The 20,194-nt window shown below is 47.0% G+C and overlaps 2 protein-coding genes across 3 annotated transcripts in view; one reads left to right on the forward strand and one right to left on the reverse strand.

Annotated features, from left to right (window-relative positions):
* The first annotated feature begins 9,620 nt into the window (after positions 1-9,620).
* Positions 9,621-10,481, forward strand: LOC134144812 (F-actin-capping protein subunit alpha-2-like). The gene has a single exon (XM_062584015.1). The coding sequence runs from the start codon at positions 9,621-9,623 to the stop codon at positions 10,479-10,481; it is 861 nt and encodes a 286-aa protein (XP_062439999.1).
* Positions 10,482-14,375: 3,894 nt separating this feature from the next.
* The window catches only part of ST8SIA2 (ST8 alpha-N-acetyl-neuraminide alpha-2,8-sialyltransferase 2), a 34,645-nt gene continuing 28,826 nt past the window's right edge, over positions 14,376-20,194 (reverse strand). For both annotated transcript variants that reach the window (XM_062583424.1, XM_062583422.1), the window contains exon 6: positions 14,376-16,906. In XM_062583424.1, the coding sequence (XP_062439408.1) occupies positions 16,621-16,906 (286 nt within the window). In that variant the 3' untranslated portion in view covers positions 14,376-16,620. The remainder of the gene's footprint in view (positions 16,907-20,194) is intronic.

Below are 20,194 nucleotides of genomic sequence, written 5' to 3' on the forward strand. Positions count from 1 at the left end.
CTCAGAAGTGATGGGTCACCTCAGACTAATGCTAAAGTAATTATTGCAGTAGCTCTGGGATCGGGAAGGCTACTTCACGATGGGCCCGGATTAATCAGGTATCAACTACAGTGCAAAGTCAACCTCGCGAGAGAATGGCAAAACCTTCTATGCTCCCTCGTATAACAGAAACACAGAGCTTTTTTTAAGGTTTTCCAGCAATCTGTCTCCAAGAGCTTTAACAAGACAGGCTATCGCTGGTCTCCTCCTCTAGCAAATGAAGAACTGCAGCAGAGATGCTAAATTATCTCAGGTTCACACACATTTTAAGGCCTGTCTGGCAGAAAAAAAATCCTGTTAAATGTATTTTTGATGAGAATTTCAATTTTGCATGCTTGAAATTTTTCATGGGAGAAGCTTAATTTTTGCAGACATTCTTCATTGAGAGAGAAAAAACAAACAAACCGTATCAAGTTGATCTAGGTTGCAAATTTCAGGCATGTTTATCTAACCACATCTTATGGCCCCATCAGCCCCCTCCTAAAGCGGCCTGGTTCGTAGAGGAGCAGAAGGGCAAGTTATAGCCAAACTGTAACTCCAGTGAAGCATCTCACAGTTGAGTGTCAGACAAGCTGAAAGCTTTTCAGGCTTTCTAAATCCCTGTGTGTGTGCATTTGGGCAGCTTTCTACTCTGTGAAAATGGTGGCTTTTGTCTTCATTTACCAAAAAAGCAAATGCTGAGATATTGCAGTTCTCCGCAGATGGAAACACTCTTCTCCTGTCCCGTGGTAAAATGGGATTAAAACCGCAGAGGCACATGCCACACCAATTTTCATGCTCCCAGGTCCTATCACTCCTGCAATAAGTCTTGCTCTTCGAAAAATAAAATCTGATTTCTGTGTCTTGCCTCAAAGTTTTGAACTGTCCAAATGTGCAGCGTTGTGATAACTACTGAGGTCTCCGAAAGGAAACAGCTTTGCCTTGCAATCTGTGCATGCCAGAAGATTACTAGTCCAGGTCCTTTGGTACAGTCTTTTTCCGTTTCTCCCTCCTGGTTTATTACGGTGCTGCTGCAAGACTTCATTCTTTTTTTTTATGAAATGCATTGCAGTCCATTTACCAGCACACTGCAAAATCTTATCATAAATAATTAAAACTACAGCTGCCAAAATAAATGGACAAAGTCCATTTTGGCAATGCTACGAGGTATTATCCTACCATGCCGGGAGAGGGCGGGCTGTTTTTTCTGTTGTAGTTGCACGTGTGCAGCTCGGAAACTCGCAGTGCCTCGTAATCAGCAATGAATTTCCCAGTCATTAGTTCGAATTAGAGAGGCTCTGATGACAAGCAAATGGCAACACCTCCAGTGCCTAATGGCCAAAGAAGTTCCAGCGTGACCCTTTGCGCTGGTGGAGCAGAATGGTTTATTTTGACCCAATTTCTGAAGAAGAATAGGGACAAAACAGTTATATAACACTGCACTCAGCGGGAGCCCTCGGCGCTGCTGGAGCGGCTCACAGGTCATTTCATCCTGACCTGTGGCTCCCCGCGTATGAAAAGCGGGGAAATTCGGACCTCACCGAGCGCCGTGCCCCATCTGCTCACGACCTGCGCGTCCTGCCCCTGGCACCGGGCAGCCTTCGCTGGCGCCAGCCGCTCTCCTCGCTCCGGCCAGTGGGGCTCACTGCTGCTGCGGGTGACAGGGTTTCACCTCAAAACCTGCGAGGCAGGGGCAAAGTGACCCACGGCAAACACGACGTGGCGAGCGGCACGCGGCAAAGCCTTGCTGTCCTCGTGGGAGGAAAGTCTGGAGCTTGTGGGTGAGCATGTAGCTTTGGTGGGAAAATCAGAAATTGCAGAGAGAGGTGGTAAACTCTCGGGTTGTGAAGAGGGGGCGATCTCCATCCGCTTCTCACACCACTTCCTCCCCAGTGCCACTTCACCACCTTCGGTCTTCACTTTAGATCTATCTTTTCTTTTCTCCCACCAAGTTAGAGCTATGGAGACTTTTTGTTCCCTAAAGTGCCATATTCATTGGAGACAAATACACATCTGTTTGGACAAGTTTCCTCGTGTAGCTTGGGCATGCAGATTTCAAAATGTGTGCATCAAGCAAATTTCCTTAGAGACCGCTGGGCTTGAGGTGGTAGCAGTTTCCATCTATACCTTGCTGAAAACCTCCTGGGGAGGCTTAGCTAAGGTGCCCTCTGCTTCCTCTCTTGCCCATCTTGCCCCCAGCCCACAGCTGGGGAAGCTCATTCATGCAACTGGCTAGAAGTGAGGTGCTGAGGGCCCAGCACAGCTCATGAGGTCTCCTGAGTCTCTTAGTACCTCCCAATGAAGAGGCATTTTGGAGGCCTATGTATGTGTCTTGCCAGAAACCTGAATACTCCAAATAGCAGTAGGAGGGAAATGTTCTCTCCCAGCTCCAAATTCCTCTTGGCTGCAGAAGGTGGCTCATGCTGTTTGGGTTGCTATAGGCACTGGTAGAGGCCAAACTGATGAGAATGATGGAGCAATGGGAACAGCAGCCAGGTAAACTGCAACTCATCTGACACCTTGATTTCTCTCCTGGTCATAGGGCTTACCCCAGGAAGACTTTCCCACACTGACTTTTGACAGTAAAGCTTCTGACCTGGGAGTTACAGCCACAGGGCTGATGAAAATACGTGTGGGATTTTCATGTGAGTTGTACCTGAAGGCGTGATACGGGCTCGAGAAAATTGTTCAGGGTAATAGCCTAGCTCTGCAGGGATGAGGAGGAGCGGTGCTGTGAACTTGCACAACTTTTTTCACCAGTCATACATATGTGGGGTTTTTGAAGTCATAGCTCTTGAACTTGAGACTGAGATATTCAGCTTTCACTGATACAACAAAAGCTATGAGTTTCTAGCCCTCCTGGTTACAGGGAGAAAAAGCCTGAAAAAAAAAAGACCCTAAGAACCAGAGAAAAATAACAAAATTAAAAATAGATGGCATATAGGATTCTCATAGGTATTATTCTGAAATAATTCTGTGATTCAGGGGGAAGGTTGAACTCACAGGTTACCAGTTCCGGAGCTGCAGTGAGAACAAAGTCTATTCTCTTTCCGCAGAAGACAGGCGCATCCTGAAACAGCTGGAGCCTTGTGCAGATGTTCGCCCTTTCCTCCAAACTCCAGGCTACACCCAGGGTGCCACTGCTCAGCCTGGACACAAAGGAAGGCAGCCCAGGCTTATCCCAGGAGCTCAGCACGGGAACACATGCGCTGGGTTTGTTTGCGTGAGCAGAGGTACAAACATTGCCCTCCTCACAGTAAATTTGTCCCAGCTGTGTTTGAGCACTTGGCTAAATGGTTTTCAGAAACACAGGGCACCTCCCTTCATTGAACACTAAGCTGTATTTTTAAGTGCCTGGCTTTAGATATGGAAATGATGATTAAAACTCTCCATGTCTCTGTTTTCCTTATCTGTGAAGTGGGGATAATCTTATTTGCTCGCAGGTATAAATCACATCGAGTCCTCTATATGAGAAAGGAGTGCATGTTTCTCAGAGAGCCTCAGGCACTGGAAGTATAAGTCCCAGTGAAAATCAGTTTGCAATTAGTCTTAGATTATTTTACAAATGATTTTCTCTCCTTATCTTCCTTCTGGAGCAGGTGGTCTCGTTTGCTGCACGTAACTACTCCTTTTGCTCAGGAGCAGCAGCCTTTGTTTGCAAATATTTTCCCTGGCTGCTACCCAGTTGCCAAGTAAGCTGTTCCCCAGGTCCGCAAGTCGGGACTGGGCTCACGTCTCTTCGTGCACTGAGCTTCTCCTGTGCCTCTCCAGAACGAACCTCCTGGGTTCTTGTTTCTGGGGCAAGAAGTAGATGTTGGTGGCTTCTCAGCCAGAGCATCCCAAACGCTGGCTGTGCTTTGTTTTCTCTCCCTTCGAGTATCTGGCTGAGCCCTTCAGGTAGCTTTTGAATGCCAACTCCTCTGGGACTTGTTAAAAGTGCTTCATCAATGCCCATCTTCCTCTGCAGGGATGACCTTTAACTCATCTCTGCTGTTGCTACCTGACTTGGATCACCCCAGAAGAAAGGTTGCCATGGTGATTTCATATTTAGCTCAACTAAAAAATCCAGCTTCTGTATCTTATTAAATGCTCCTTTTAAAGGACCCAACATGTGGAGAGCCAAGGCCAGGGGTTGCCTGCGTTTGTTGAGCCGAGCAGCTTGGTCATCAGGAGTTTCCCTGCTAGCCAGCGTAGCTGTTACCCCTTTGCAGTGCCCGAGATTTTTTCCACGTTAAGGTAAAAGCTCAGGGTTTTAAGCTGTTAGTATTACTATGAAAACACTTCTCTGCAAAATGTCAATCTGCTTTTTAAAGGGGATTTTTCACAGCTCTAATCTAAACTGCACTGTCAAATGTCAGGAGTGGATGTTTAATGAGGATCAGTTGGAAGCCCTAATTGGATGGGTATTCAATTGTTTTTTTTTTTTCAGTTGTTGTTTTATCCTTAGGATTCTATTTTCACAGAGATTCTCATTAAATTTTAGAAGCCACTCGTCTTTTAAACTACAAGCTCAGTGGACCTTGGTCCTTGGAGGTTGCTTGCAGCCATGACTACTGTTGGCTTCCATTGAATTCACCTGGAAGGTGAAGAGACACCCGCCCCCCCCATACAGGATGCTTCCACAGTGAGGACCATTTTGGGGGCTACTTCTGTTCCTTTTTTTTTTTTTTTTTTTTTTGCAAAAGGATGACTAAGTAGTATGCACAGTAAAAACTAAGGTCTAAAGGTGACAAGGTCATGGAAGTGGTGGAGGTGGAGAAGGACGAGTCATGAAGAGCTGGGGCTCAGCATGCAGGGCACATGCGAGGCCTCGCTCCACCCTTGACAACACCCTTGACAACAACCCCCAGGAAGACATGGGGGCATGAGCAAGGAGTCCAGCTCCCAAGGATATTTATTACACTTACCTTTAGAAGGACTGGGCATCTGCAGCAATGAAGCAGCAAAGCCCTGGTCCCTTCCAAAGATGTGAACTACCCCAAGCTCATATAACCCCTTTAAAACAGACAGTGATGATTCTTGCATGCTCTGCAGCAGTCTCTCTGGGCCTCATTAACTCCCCTCTGTCATGCACCAGCATTTCCCTCCCGTGGACACACTGTCTTGGAGGCAACAGGTGCAGCAGAAAATGGTTTAAAGGCATCTGTCACCGGGCCTACCATGCACCATGCTTTATCATCTCAGATATGAAAGCTGAGCCCTCTCCAAGCCATCCCCAGATCATCCCAGCCCAAGTCCCAATGTCCCCTGCATCCCGCCTCTTGGCGGGTGGTCTTGCTTACCACCTCTTGGCTTGGATGATGTTGCTGGCAGCCAGCCAGCCTCCCTGTGCCCAGGGAGGAAGTGGCTGCTACGCTGGTCTCCTTGGCTGTGCTGAAGTCCCCCTGCCCTTCACTGTGCTATGCAATGCATACTCTCTCATGGGAAAACCTCTCTAAAAGCAATTATTTCTCCGTATGAATTCAATGTACTTTTTTTTATAAACAATCCTTTGATTCCCCGCCCCCCAACAAAAATTATAGTAGATGATTTTTAAAACATTCTGGTTTTCTATAGCTACACTTTTATTACTTTTTTAATCAAAACCTTGTGAGGACCATAAAAGACACATCACAGATGCAAGTGTTTCTGTGCCCTGTTTCACATTAAAAATTCATAAATAACAGAGCACCCCCTAAAGCACATCCTCTCTGCCCCCTTTACCTTGCAGTACGTTAAGGAATCCTCATTTTTAATAGATCTTTTGGCTAGGAAATGGCTTCTATTCCAACACACATGTTACACCTTCTCTCCATCCCAAATTGCATCTCATTTAACACATGCAATTACCAAAATGACTTCTTCCAAAAATAAACCACAGGATGTTCAGAGCTGCCTGGCTTCTCAACTGGTTTTCAGCCAAGAAATGTGTGCCCTCCTGCTCTCTCCTGGAAAGCCCAGGAGCAAGCTGTCATCCTTATAATTCTGCCCCTCCATAAAAACACAAAAAGGATGCAGTGAAACCCATACCCAAGGCAGGTGAGACAGAGAGGTTACAAATCATAATGTCTGCTCCCTCATTTCTAAGCATTTGTTATGGTGTCTTAAGTCAGCAACCTCAACAACTCCCCTGGTCTCCAGCCAGGAATAAAAGTGCTGAAGGAAATCAGGCCACAGTAATTTCCCCAAACCACAGAGCTAACATGCATGATAATTAATTCCTTTAGTGGAGAGAGGTTTTCTAGCTGCCATGAAGTCTCCCAAGGACTGACACAATAGCACATCTTCTTGGCGGTCAGGCTGCCATCCCACGGCTTTAATCATGTATCCCACACAAGTCTAAAGAAAGATTCAACAAATTTTTCCAGCATGGTGCCTGAAATCAAGCTGCTAAGGTCCATACTTCAAAATATAGTTGTAGTCTGCTGAGGCAGTGGATGAAGTTGTGATGCCATTGACTCAATGGACGCCTCCTCTTGACTTCGGTGGGATCAAGACACGTCCCACCATAAACTAACTGCTCAAAGCAAGGATTGGTGTTTTGTGCTAGGACCTGGAGTCTTTGGGGCTCTAATCTGTTTTAAAGATGAGGGTCTTTAAAAATGCTGCAGATTCCAGGGCTTCTGGGTAATACAGACTTACTGGAATTAAGTTCATTTGTCCTAGAGCTGCCTTCATTATGAAAGAACCGCAAGAGTCCTTTCTCCAGCTTCCTTGAATTTGTCATTGAAGGTTTCCCAAATTATGCTTTCAAATCTCTTTAAATCTGATCACAGATGGAGCATAAATGTAATGTTATTGAAGATGAAGGACATCATAGTTTACTTTCTGGGGAATAAAACTTTGAGATAATTTGATACAGAACAACTAAGATGTTTTTTGTTTTGCTTTTTTTTAAAAAAAAAAAAAAAAACACATTTCCTTCAAAGATTGCATACACAACACAAATCAGCCACCCCCATAACTAATTCATTATTTTGTAGCAAGTAAAATCAAACAAGAGACAAATGACTGTTGTTTAGTGCCATTAGTTTCAATGGCTTTACACAATATTTGAGTCATTGGCTCGCCTCTTGCTTTGGAGGAATCCCAAATCTGGATGAATCTATTTGCATTATAAACCATCCGTGGGGCCAGGCCAGGCCTGCCTAACAGATGGTGATCCATATGCTTTGGCTCTGCACCCATATGGACGCTAATATGCAATCCAGGAATAGACCATGCCATTTCTCCTCTTTCCTAAGTAATCTCAAATCCAAAGACTTTTTCAGACATAAACTGAGTTAAGCAAGTTCATCTGGAACCTATACAGCAAGAAACTACATGACTGACGGTCCAAGCATAATATTTTCCTTGCTCTGTGGCTCCTACTCAAGCCTAAATTGCAACATTTTCTAGAAAGCAGTGTGTCAGGCTTTCCAGAGAAGTAGTTAAAAAAATCCATTACATTCCTATAATGTGCTTTGACCTTTTCTGCCTGGGTCGTGCAAGAACACAGAGTACTTCATTGGTCCTCACTGGAGGAACTTCTCCAGGTAACCAAACCAGAAAATCGCTGGGGACAAATTTCACAATAATCAGGAGGTTTTATTGGCTGGAGACACAGGATTAGTACCGGAAGGCCTGCCACTATTCAGCATAGAAGGACTTAGCTGTTATCCCTGGCTGTACTCCTCCTGCAAAGCTGTAGGTTTGCTCTGGCTAGGCACTTCGGGTGAGAAAACCTCCCCTCATACGGTTTTAGCAGTCCAAGGACACTGTTTGTGCTCATGCCTAATGCTTGCTCAAACTCTGTATTTTTCTTGTGGATATAGTGTAAGTGATACAGGCAGATCCTGCTTTGTGTGCGTGAGTGGCTTGGTGGCCTATAGATGCCTGTCACAAAATATTTAATGAACGAGCACATTTTTTGATTATTGCATTATAATGTATTGTATTTGTCTATAACCCCCAATCTCTGCTGAATGCCCTCCCGCACCCACTGGGCAGAGGCCAGGAGGAGAGTGGACCTCTCCGGCTGCCCTGCAGCCCAGCCGAGAGGGGCTGTCCGCGTGGTGCACACAGCACCCCCACTCGCTCCCCACGCTCGGGAGCTCCCACGGCTGCTGGGCCGGGCACGCATCCCAGCCGCTGCCAGCGTTCCCACGTTGCCATGGGTGTTCGGAACTGCATCGTGCAGCTGGCATTGCCCGGGGAGCCCACGGGTAAGGCTGGACGCTGGGGATGAGGGGTCACTAAGTGCTTTTACCATTTTCAGCAGAGTTGTGATCTGCTTTCGGGAGCCCTTTGCCTCCAAAGGAGGGGGAGGTGGCACTTAGTGAGGTTTTTCTGAGGCTTAATGGAGCGCTTACAGAAACGGGGTGGGAAAAGCGGCTGATCAACGATGCAGCCCTCAGGAGAGCCCGGTATCTCAAGCTGTGTTTCGTTGGAGAGCGGAGGAGGCTATGGGGAAACCCAGCCAGGTTTTTCATGTTTGCTCCTCTCTCCGACCTCATATGTTGTCAGCTTTTGGGATAGCAGGGGTAGCAGGACACGCTAAATGCCACTTACCAGGAACGCCGGGGTGCTCTGAGCAGAACCAAAGACGTAAAACGAAGTGTGAAGCCTCAGCCATGAACAGAAACCCATCTTTCCCTGCCACATACTTATTAATAGCTAGAGGAGGTCATTGCAGAGCCATGCCTTACTTTGTCATTGGCCTAAGATGTTAAATTAGAACAGTTTAGGGCAGGTAAAACACCATGCCATGCTGTGTTCTCTCTAGGCTTTCTCTGTGCTCATTCCTATGCTGACAAATTAGGAAATATTTCTGTCCATGGTGTTTCCTCATGTTTATTCTGAGCTCATGCTCAGGGTTGCGAGAGCATCGTTGTGGGAAGGGTTCACTGGGAGCTGTTTGTGAAACTTGTAAAAGTGTTTGTAGATTTACTTATAGATGATGTTAAACAGCTAAATACAGGCTGCCTTCAGCTGGATTAGGAATGTAATTGGCATGTGACAGCTTTCCGTGGGCACTGGGCTAGGTTTGATGGAGCTGAAGAGGAGATATTCCAAGCTGGAAAAGGAGCTTATTTCAGAATGCCTTGATGTCGCTAATGCTGGGAGAGAAATACATCCTCTTGAGAGGATGATGATTTTTTGGTTATCACTCAGGTGTCTATCGAGGGTCTTTCTCAATCATTTCTTGGCATACATGGGTGATACACTAATGTGCTATGTCTGAGGGATGAGAAAAGCAGAGGCGTTCATTCCCTGCTGGTGGTGGTGGCCTCTGTGATTCACACGTTAGGCCAGGAGCACTAACTATAGTGAGTTTATCTCTGGTGAGGAAGGACAAAAAGCGGAGACCAGCCATCGAGCTGTCCCACAGCTGTGCCAGGCCACAGACAAGACCCGTGAGCCCCACAGGTGAGCTGCGCTGGCCAGGAGAGCTGACGCTCAGGTGAGGCGGAGACCTGTAGGTCTGCAGCATCCCAAGGGCTACACTAAGAGCAGCTGCTGCTGCTCCACGCTGACATTGGAAGTGTCCTTGGTAGTTCTCAGGCAGAAAAAGTGGTGCCTTGCGAGGCAGAAGATAGCAGTGTCCTTTCCTGTGCCTTCTCCTGCAGCTGGGACTTCCAGTGATGCTGCTCGGGGCCCGGGCGCTGGGCCGGACGGAGCAGGCTCAGGCCATTGCCAACCTGCTGCGGCAGTGTCCAGCCGAGGAGTTCGCCGCCGCCTTCAGCGACCTGCGCGTGCTGCTGGCAGACGACAGCCTGTTGCTGCAGGAAGCTCCTGACCTCTGCGCCTGGCACAACAAGGTCCACTTCACGCCAGTGAGGACGCCGGAGTGCCAGGTGCTGCTGACTTGCCACAACGCACTAGAGGCAAACCGCTTCTTTGACCCGCAGACCCAGCTCTCCTTCCAATACGACCACGTGCGGGGAGAGGCGAGCGATTTCCAAGCACACGCTCAGGAAGATGGAAAAGCGGAGATGTGGAGAACGGCTCTTGAGGAGGCCCTAGGGGCGTACGTCAGTCACCACTACCCAAAAGGCCTTTGCAGTGTCTTCGTTAAAGACACTGCCATGAGGAAAATCCTGGTGGCCTGTATCCAGGCCTCTGCGCCCAAACCCTCTCCATTCTGGAGCAGCCTGTGGAAGTCCGAATGGACTTTCACCCTCACCCCTTCCGCATCTACCCAGGTGATGGGAACCATCGATGTCCAAGCTCACTACTTTGAGGGCGGCAATATCCATCTCACAGTGTGCAAGGAGGTGACCGAGTCCCTGCCGGTCTCCAGCAGGATGCAGGCCATCAGGGCCTTCGTGAAGCTGGTGGAGGATTCAGAGAGCCAGCTCCAAGCGGGGCTGATGGAGGAATACCAGAAGATGAACGGCACCTACCTCAAGGCTTTCCGGAGGCAGCTGCCCATCACCCACAGCATGATTGACTGGGAGAAGATAATGACAGGGAGGATTGTGAAGGTTCCTGCCCTGCGCTGAAAAAGCTGCATGTGCTCACAGTTGCTGAATAAATTGATATGATCTCCAAGAGAGGGAGAAAATATTAAATATGGTTAAAAATGATAGAGAAAAATAAGATTCAGTAGAAGCAGAGAAAATGAAAGCTAGAAAGAGTTTTATGTGGTCAAAGGGGCAGCCCAAAGTGAAATTCTTCTGTCTTGTGCCGAGGACAGTAGAATAACAGTTAGAGATAAAAATAGGTGTTAATAAACCCTTAATAAACATAAGAAATCCAGCAAGGAAAGCAACCAAAATACTGAATGGGCTGGAAAATGTGTTATTTAACAAAGCATCACACTGGAGACCTTGACTATATATCTGGTTTTGCCTCCTGATCTTGAGGGGCACTCTGGAGCAAACTGCTTCCCTTCCTTTCCCCAGCAGGCCTCTTTAAGCCTTAATTTCCATAGTTTAAAGGTTCACTAGCATGAAACTGGAAAGCTTAACTTTTTAGAAGGAGTGGTGGCCAAAAATAGCATCTATATATCAAGATCTGTAGACGGTACAACATTTCCAAGACTATTTTGCAAAAAAATAAATTTTTTTAATAAAATCCTATTTGGATCCACTAAAACCATTTATGTCATTTATGTCACTGATTCATGTCTGTCATGCTCAATGTCATTCCCCAGCTGCATTAAAAATGCAGTGTAAAAATTAAAACAATTTTCATAGCACCTTCCAAACAAAATATGGTGTCTTTCAGGTTTGCAAGAGTAGTGTCTCAGAAGAAGATACAGTTGCTTCTAGACACTAAAAAACTCAGGCAGCTTGAAAAATAAACACAAAATTTTAATTTGATTTGCAATGAGTATTTGCAATGTGTCACTATCTCGGCTGTGATTCTGTTATTCTGTGATTGAATCTCAATACCAGTTGCTGAATCCATACCAGGCCCTGACGGACAAGGCATTCAGGAGAAGATGATTCTTTTTCCTCTATCCTTTTTATTTAGCAAATAGAAGGGACATTTCTCCCCCTCCAGTTCTCCTCTGCTTTGCAGATGGGATCGCCACTCTGGGAGAGGCGCTGGAGGAGCAGAGAGGGTGCCTGATTTCTGTGGTTCAGAAAATCCACTGCCAGTCACCCAGACATACCCAAGTCAAGATTAAATAAGCCTGTTCAGGCACTGGTTAAAGAGTATCCGTGGCAGCATGGCACCACGCACAGGCTGCAGACTTTGCAGCTTGTCTGGAGGAGCTGTGCTCTGGCCCAGTGCAAGAGATCAGCAACATATTCCCCAAGACAGCAAATGCCAAGTCGATATGTACTTACATAAACTTTTGTAGGAAGACAAAAACAGTTGAAGTCCTGTGCTGTTGCATTCTGCTGCACAGTTCTGCAGCACACATACGCAGCAATGAGCACAGTGAGAGCAAAATTTAAACTTGACGTCTGAAGGATCCTTATTCAGTCTGGACAGGCCCCACTTTCGGTCTATAATGACAGGCTCATTCCTAGAGCTTCATTCATCAGGGAAGAAAATCATTGGAGTAATCAAGAAGAGAGGAAAACATGAGTGCGTGTGCATTTGCTGTGCTGCGCGGCAGCGTCGGAGCATGAGGTGACTTTTCATCTCTTGGCTGGCTGTTAGCCCAGAGACACAAAGAAGCATGTGGCAGATCAGAAGGCTGGGATGTAACAAAGCAAACCAAGATTAAAAAGAAAAGCAATTCAGGCAGCTGCGCTTTTGGCTGAAGCTCAGCTGAGCCCACAAGACAAGACCCTTAGTCTCAAGCTGTTATAAGGAAAAAATGCACTGGAGGCACACCAGTACGTGGAGAAGAAGAGCATTGGGCTTGGATAGAAGCACTAACCTGAACTGTTGCCCTAAACAGAGATGCTGACAAATGCTGCCCTGAAGTCCGGGCTTAGCCAGGTAGAGACTAACCTTGGAGGCTGCAGCAGCATCCCTGGCTGGTCCTGCCACCGCCCTGCTGTTGCTGGTTCTTCAGTGGATATTTTGCAGGGCGATCAGGACACATGGATCTAGAGAAGAAATGATAGGTACAAATCATTTCATTTCTTGATTGTAAGAATGAGGTTGTGTATGGTTGTTGGTTGTTCTGTTCCCAGGATGGATCCTGTGCACCCCCGTTCTGAAGATGCACTAAACCACCAGTGAGACCCTGCAGCAACAGAAATCAGTGGCTAAGTTCCCATTTCACCTTGCTGCCATCAGGGTTGGCCCTGCTGAGTTTATACGCACAAAAAAAAACACCAAGAAGCCTCCATTTGCTTTAACACGCTCAACCTCAACAACGTGCATGTTGCAATGTGCATGTTCACATGTGCTTTTCCAGTTTGGAAAAGAAACCACAGCCTGAGATGCTGAAAATGGGCTGAGTACATATTCCACATGTTACATTACATCTTCTCCCAGCAGCTAATCCCTGTAAACTAATACTGCCACCTCCAAAAAACAGAATTACAGCTTTTAGAAGGACTTCATTTAAAAGCAACCAGCCAAATTACTGATTAACTTAATGATATGGAGCTTTAACCTCTATTTTACAAGGTCAGATCTAACCTTGGACACTTCTCAGTTGTTACCATCCAAAGGCCTCTTGGCACCCAAGCGTACCTAACCCATGGGAGCAAGCTCCTGCATCCCAAAGCCACCAGTGCTGCTGCTTGGAACTGGCCTTCCTGTCAGCAGGGATGGATGAACAATGTGTCCTGCTGCCACACGACTGATTTTGAGGGGAAAAGAGAGTGAAAAGGGACAGACCAAAGGATGGAAATGATGGGAGGGAGGAAGGCTACACAAAGAGACAGGGAAAAGGAGGCCAGGAGTAGAGTCGATGAGTACACCAGGCTGCAAGAGAAGCAGCTGCTGTCACTTGGGAAGCTAAATAAGTACATTCATAGTGCAGCTTGGGCATTTGCATTCCCATCTGAACCGCATCAGCATGCTTTTTTGCTGTGCTTGCAATGGTAGAAGAGCCTTAATTAGGCATGAAGACATTTATCAAGCAGCAGCCTCGCAGAGCAGGCTGGTGCCGGTGACATCTGGCACGCAGACCCGCGTGGCAGCACCGGGACTGGCGGCCTCCCGTCGCCATCAGCGGGAGGCAAACGTGAAACGCGCCTGGCCGCGGGGCCGGGGGAGAGGTGGGGCTGAGACTCAGCTATGTGCTCCAGAGGCGAAGTGGATTTTCAGCGGGGTCTTCGGCTTGCTGACAAGCGCAGCGCACAGAGGGTGGCCTTGGACCCGCTGCGGGAACGGTCTCGAAGTGGCACTGTGCTGAGGGGTTGTGCAGACAGCCAGGCTACAGGACTTGCCACGGAGCCCGTTAAAGCAAAGGGAGGCTTCTTGGCGTTTTTTTTTTGTGCGCATAAACTCAGCAGGGCCAACCCTGATGGCAGCAAGGTGAAATGGGATCTTAGCCACTGATTTCTGTTGCTGCAGGGTCTCACTGGTGGTTTAGTGCATCTTCAGAACGGGGGTGCACAGGATTCATCCTGGGAACAGAAACATCGTGAGCAATTTCATCCTGCTGATAACTTGCATTTAACTTGCCCATGCTTTGGCCTAGAAGCTGCTTCAGGGGAGCCAGGAATCCCTTCTCCCTTCCCCTTTCAACAGCCCCATGACACCTCGGGTATGCTGCTGTTAGGTACTGCTCAGTACTCTTTGTAGCCTGAATGAGAAACATCTTGGGGTTTTAGGACGCCCCTCTGGCAGAACATGGACACCCATCCCGCGTGGCCAGTGGGCGAACAGGCTGGTCCCTTCCAAGCCTTCCTCCCTCCTTTGCAAGGAAAGCAGGTTACACGATCTTCCCACGTGCATTTGCTGGTGTGGCATTTTAGTTCTCGTGCCCAACTTCCCACCGCCCTCATCAATTACATATATAAAAAAAATGCACATTTATTTCATTTCTTGTATTTTTATTTAAAAAGAAGGTTTGCTAACAGCAGTCAGTACCTTGGCCCAGGCCCTTCAATACAACAGCTGACTTGAACAGTCCTGTGGCTTCATCCCTAGCCTCTCCCTCCTCCCCGCAGGGGACAAACCAGGAAATCATCTGGCTTAATGCTCCTGAATTGGGTGAAGCTCCCCGTGATTGCAGAACTAATTTCATTTTGCAGCTTTACTCTCTGTCTCCTCCTATCTCAGGAAACACCAACAACTTAGACTGATGTTCACAGCCAGATATAGCTTTATCGTGCAACTAAGCTTAAGTAAAAAACCACGAACCCAAAGTTTAAAAAATGCAAAAAAGAAATGATTTCCTGAAGTTGGAAAGAAACTTCCCCCTGTGGCAGATTAGCCCACATTTATCCACTATAATGTTGCTTACACCTTAATTTTAAGCATCTTAGTCTGACACTAATTAGCAAGCTAGAGGTTCCTATGGGTACAGTAGTTTCTAGGTCCCAAAACATGAAAGAGAATTCTTTCTTTTAGCATTTAAGCACTTAATTTTTAAAGAGACAATGTCAATTATTTCAACCCCAAAATGTAAACTTTTTTTTTTTTCTTACTTTAAAAATACAGTAACAAGAGGAGGTACAAGATCACGAAGCCTAGCCACTAAAGCATTGCAATGCAGGTCCAAGGCTCAGCTATGTCATGTTATTCCCTCTCACAGAAATTAGACCCAGACTGCACTTGCCAAATCCCAGACTCACCTGCGTGCTGGCACTAAGTGCTAATGAGGAAATAAGTAGAATAGGCTACAGAAGTGGAAAATGAAATGAGCTAACCAGACCAATCTCGCTTCTCCCCTCAAAATAAACCCAGAAATCTAAGGAAAAGCAAATTTGATTATAAGAACATTTTTCATATTTTGGGTACTCTAAAAAATAGGAAAAAAGATTAGTTATTTCCGTGACATTCATCACTATGCAAGCATCCCATCTAGGTACATCTGACGTCCTGTTCAAGTCTTCAGAATAAGAACCAATCGGAGCTTGAAAAAAGGACAGAATAGGACTTAAGGAGTACAGCGTTGTACACTGCTTCTTTGGGGAGAAGGGAAATGAGTTATTTAGACTTGGCAAAGTCCCTTTAAGTCCTGCGGTCTTTCTGCTTGGCTGGGTCTCAGGCCTATCACCAATATTTCAGCAGTTATTTTTGGAGGGGGAGAGAAGGCAGGTTGCTTAGCAGGTAGCATTTGGGAATTAAGAGCTAAAGGTTACTTATGGTTTTCATCAGCCCTGACAGATGCCGAGTGTCTCACGCTCCGGCACAGCAAGACAAAAAAATTAAAATTGACGGCGCCGGTTTGCGGCAGCAAACCTCCTTCCTGCTACATCCCAGCATCTCCTCAACGTCCGCCTGGCCGTGCGCCAGCCGTGCCAGAAGACCCTCCCATCTCCTTTTTCAGAGCAGTATCACTGGAATCAGTTCACCTCTGCACAGCTCCCTGTCACCTCCTGCAGCCAAAGTGGTTGCTTCTCCTCTGCCCCTCTGAAGACGGCGTTCACAGTCCCGCGGCCGTCAGGCTGCCCTGCCCAGCACGCATGGGTGCCCAAGCCCTTTCTGATGATGGATCTGCGCATGGCTCTGACGAGCGCTGGGCACCGCTCGCTGGGAGACAGTCCTTCTTGGGCAGGAGATGCGTCCTGCTCTGGTCCCATCCAGACACGCAGGTAACCCTTCGGCTGTGAGAGCCCCCAACAAACCTTCCCTGCCCACCCCGCTCCCCAGCCCCCTTCCCCACCATTGGCACAGAGCCAAGAACATGACCTACTGGAGCGCCAGCACCAGCGTTCTCGGCCAGACAAACTAACTACCAACCTTGGACCAGTCACGACAAAAGGCTTAACGTTTACCCATCACCTAACACCCTCAAAAACCAAGGTCACCTTCACGCATTTTGGATGTAGATCTAACATCCTGCCAAGCCTAGCAAGCCCAAGGCAAGGTCTCTTGCCCAGGCCAGTCACTTCAGATGCTCCCGCATCTTTCCTGTCCCTTCCTTGGTGAACACCAAACAGTTATAATACTCAGGTCAATATATATAGGTACCACGCATATATATTTTTGTCACTGTTCTGCGCATGAACAAAGAAAACCAATCCCACTAGGCACCACTTGTCCTTTCCTCCCCCTCCCCTTCCTCCTGTGGTTGTATAGCCTGCAGGAACATGAGCCAAGCAGGCCACCTTACGTGGCCCCATCGCATTCCCCCACAGTCAGCTTCAAGGCTCCCTGCTGGTGCAGAGTCTTTAAGGCTTTGAACTCCAAGGGCATGGTGTGCGGGCTGGCCTGCGAAGTGTAGCCGTACTTCAGGCTGTCGTAGTAGTGGTACTTGACCGGGTTCTGGTTCTGATCCAGGGGGAACGGCCAGAAGCCGTAGAGATAGATCCTGTTGCAGAAGCGAGTAGCTAAGGTATACATGAGGAGGCCGGTGGTCGGTCGCTTTATATGCACTTTGTTCGTGAGCCAGTACCTGAAAAGGGAGTGTAAAGAAAACCGCGTTATTCCCTCTGCAGCTGGACTTGCACATGAAGCTCGTCTTACACTTTCTTTCTCCCATTCACTGACTGAGATATACCGGTGATTCAAAGTGAGAGGTTACTGACTAACTGAAGAGTTCTCCATGCCAAGAAAGCCTCTCTTGGGATTGCTTCATGAATAAGCATCTCCTGTTCTCTATCTAGCAGTTACATCACACTTGTTGCTATGGCATTGAAACATCTCATGGCTTTGCAATCCTTCATGAAAAACAAATTGCTTGCAACAGTGGCCTACAATTATCTTCCAATCAACCTAGGAGATCAATACTGTAGACCAAACCATACATATGTCAAGTAGACTCCAGCAAGCCCTTGAAGCGTACGCGCTCGTGCACACAGAGCTGACGATTTTCACTGATGCATGAAGATTTTACTTTGACAGTAAGCATAACAGAGCTGTAAAAATGTTTGCCTTTGAATAAAGGGTCTAAAAGAGCTAATAAATACTGCTGGGTTCCCATTACACCCGGCAACTTCCACTGTGATCTCGTTTCAAAATATTTCACCATGCAATATATAATATGGAATATGCAGTATATAATAGGCAATATGGAGGCCAGGTGCCTTCACCTTTGAAAAGTGTGTTAGTTTTTATGAGAGATGGCAAAAACAAGGGAGGAAGGTGGCGTCCTGTAGCGACACACAGGCACAACCTGTACCAGCAGGTATATTTTAGGCAGCCATAAAAAGCTGTTGTTCTGCCAACAACTTGTAATAAGAAGTTGCCTGGTGTTTTATTGCATGGGAAATTTATCCCATTTGCTCAGCAGAAAACACTGTTGGAGGAGTGAGATCAGAAAAGAGAAGGGCTGGGGGAGGTGGAAGTCATCACCTGGGTGCAACGCCTGTGTTCGATGCCCTAGAGCAGGCGGTGCTGGCTGCACACCCTGCTGCCCACTGTGCCTGCAGCAATAGCGTGGCTGACTCCTGCTTCCCAGCCCTGACTCAGGTCCCAGCTCCTCACACAGATCCGCAGGATAGGTCTTCCTGCTCATTTATACTTTCAGTGCTTTCAGCTGGGCTCCAGAGGGGTCTGGGCTTCAGACAGCAGGAACCCTTGGGAGATCAAAACCTTAATCCTGCAAATTAGCTTTTCATGAAAGCCATTAAAATTTAGCAACCAAGGCACAAAGTGTACTTGCTGGTTCTCAGTTAGATAAGGGAAAAAATGACTTTTATGGTGAATCAAATTCTGGAACCGAAGCTATTGTCTGAGCGTGTGTAAGACGGGGATTGTGCTCCCTGGTAGGGGACAGCAGGGTTTATTGGACCACAGCAGTGTTTAAGCGTTGGCAGGTTTGGCAAAGCACCATTATGACATTTCGGGGAGGAGGGTCTCCTTACTTGACTTATCTCCTCAGCATCCAGCATTAAACAGGAGCAAGAAACTCGGGAAGATACAGTGAGGAGCAGTTTCTCAGAGGCACTATATCGGCTTGCCTGGCCCCACGGATTGCACTACCAAGACAGTAAAGCTTGCTGCTGTGTGAAAGGCAGCATTATCCTACAGGTGGCCATAAAACAGACTCTTTCTATTACTTTATGTGTAAGTGCATCAGACCCCTCCTGTGAGGGGAGAAATGGGAGATTATTGCAACCATTTAACATTGTGAATTAGAGAATCCTCATGCAGCAGGGAAGCTACCTTGGAAAAACTGCCAAGCCATATCAATCTGCTGGCTTTGGGGGAAGATACAAAAGTCTGCATTTGCTGTAGGCTTAAAATTCCATTTCCATTTATCAATTTTTCCAGCTTAGAATTATCCTGCCTTCAGAAGACCTGACAGTATCAGATGTGCTGCATGGAGCACACAAAGCTACTGGTGACCTCCTAGCCTGCCATAAGTACTAGCTTCCAGGTTTTGTTCAGAGACTGTAGAAACTCTAATAGTACACTACAGCCTTGACAGCATTATGAAGTGAAACTTGTGCAAGGGAGGGAGGCAACAGAACCAGAACACTGCTGTATGTCCCAGTCACAGGTCTGCTTTTACAGCCCCAGCACTCAGGCTCTCGCTGGAAAGAGTAGCAAAAGGACAGGAAGTCCCTGAAAGGACTGGTGGTGAAGAGCTGCTTACACATACCTGGGATTCAGGGTAGGGAGGAAAGGCTGATCCTAGGTTGGCTCTGATTTTGCTTTTCTTTACCCAAAAGCTTGAGAAAGTTGCAGCATTGCATCTGTCTGCTGGAGACAGTCACATTCTCACAGACCATCCTTACATCTATGCATGGCATTCATGTCCTCTGCAAGCCAGCTTGCATGAACAACCCCACCAAGACAAACAAGCATGTCCAATCAGCATCTGAAAACAAGCCCAGCACATATATTTCAGCACATGCAGCTACCGAGTTCTTATAATCCTCCAACAATATTGGAGTAGACTACAATGACAATTCACACTCCTACAATAAAAATTAAAAATCTTGCCTCTTCCATTCTCTTCTATTGCAGACACAGAATTAGGACAACAAAATGCTAACAGTCATTCCTACAGCATCATAAACGACCCTGCAAACTGTTATTATCGATATTTTGGAAGGCTTGAGCCTTTTGCCAGTTCACAGCTTGGAAGGAGCTTTTAGCTACACCAGTGGACACAAGGAGGGAAATGGTTTGACCTCTTAGAGCCTCGAGCTACTTGGTCCAGGCAGGAGAGGAGCCTGCCTCCAGTTGAAGCCTTGAGAGGTGGTGGCTGACTCCAATCTCTTCCAGGTGCAGCGGTACAGATGACAATACCACATGATGGCCAAAACAAAATTTAGGCCATATGAGAGCGCTTGTGATTTGTTTCCTGCAAGGTGAAGTTCAGAAATCCCCAAGTGAAGCCTGGGAAATGCTTGTTAAAGACTACTTTGTCACAGAAGTGTGGGAGTTATACAGGAGCACCTCTCTTATTTCTCCTACCACCAGCCAACTTAGTGGCCACATTCCTGGTGCTGTTCCTGATTCAGGAGAGAACAGCTGGGGATGGAAATAAAACTTAATTAATTCTGTAAATCCAAATGAGGTTGTCTGGGTGCACATGGGATGCTGTGTCAACAGCGCACCTTTAATATGTGAGGCCCGGGATTTTAATTAGGAGGAAAGATAATCTTGAAGCAGGCAGTAATTATTTTTCAAATTGGCAACACCAATCACCATAACTATTAACTGCAACACTGCATGGAAAGAGACAGCAATTAAAAGAGAGGAGCAAAGAGCAGTCCTGAAACTTGATAGC

The sequence above is a fragment of the Rhea pennata genome, chromosome 10 (assembly GCF_028389875.1).
Source record: "Rhea pennata isolate bPtePen1 chromosome 10, bPtePen1.pri, whole genome shotgun sequence".
Classification (NCBI taxonomy): Eukaryota; Metazoa; Chordata; class Aves; order Rheiformes; family Rheidae; genus Rhea; species Rhea pennata.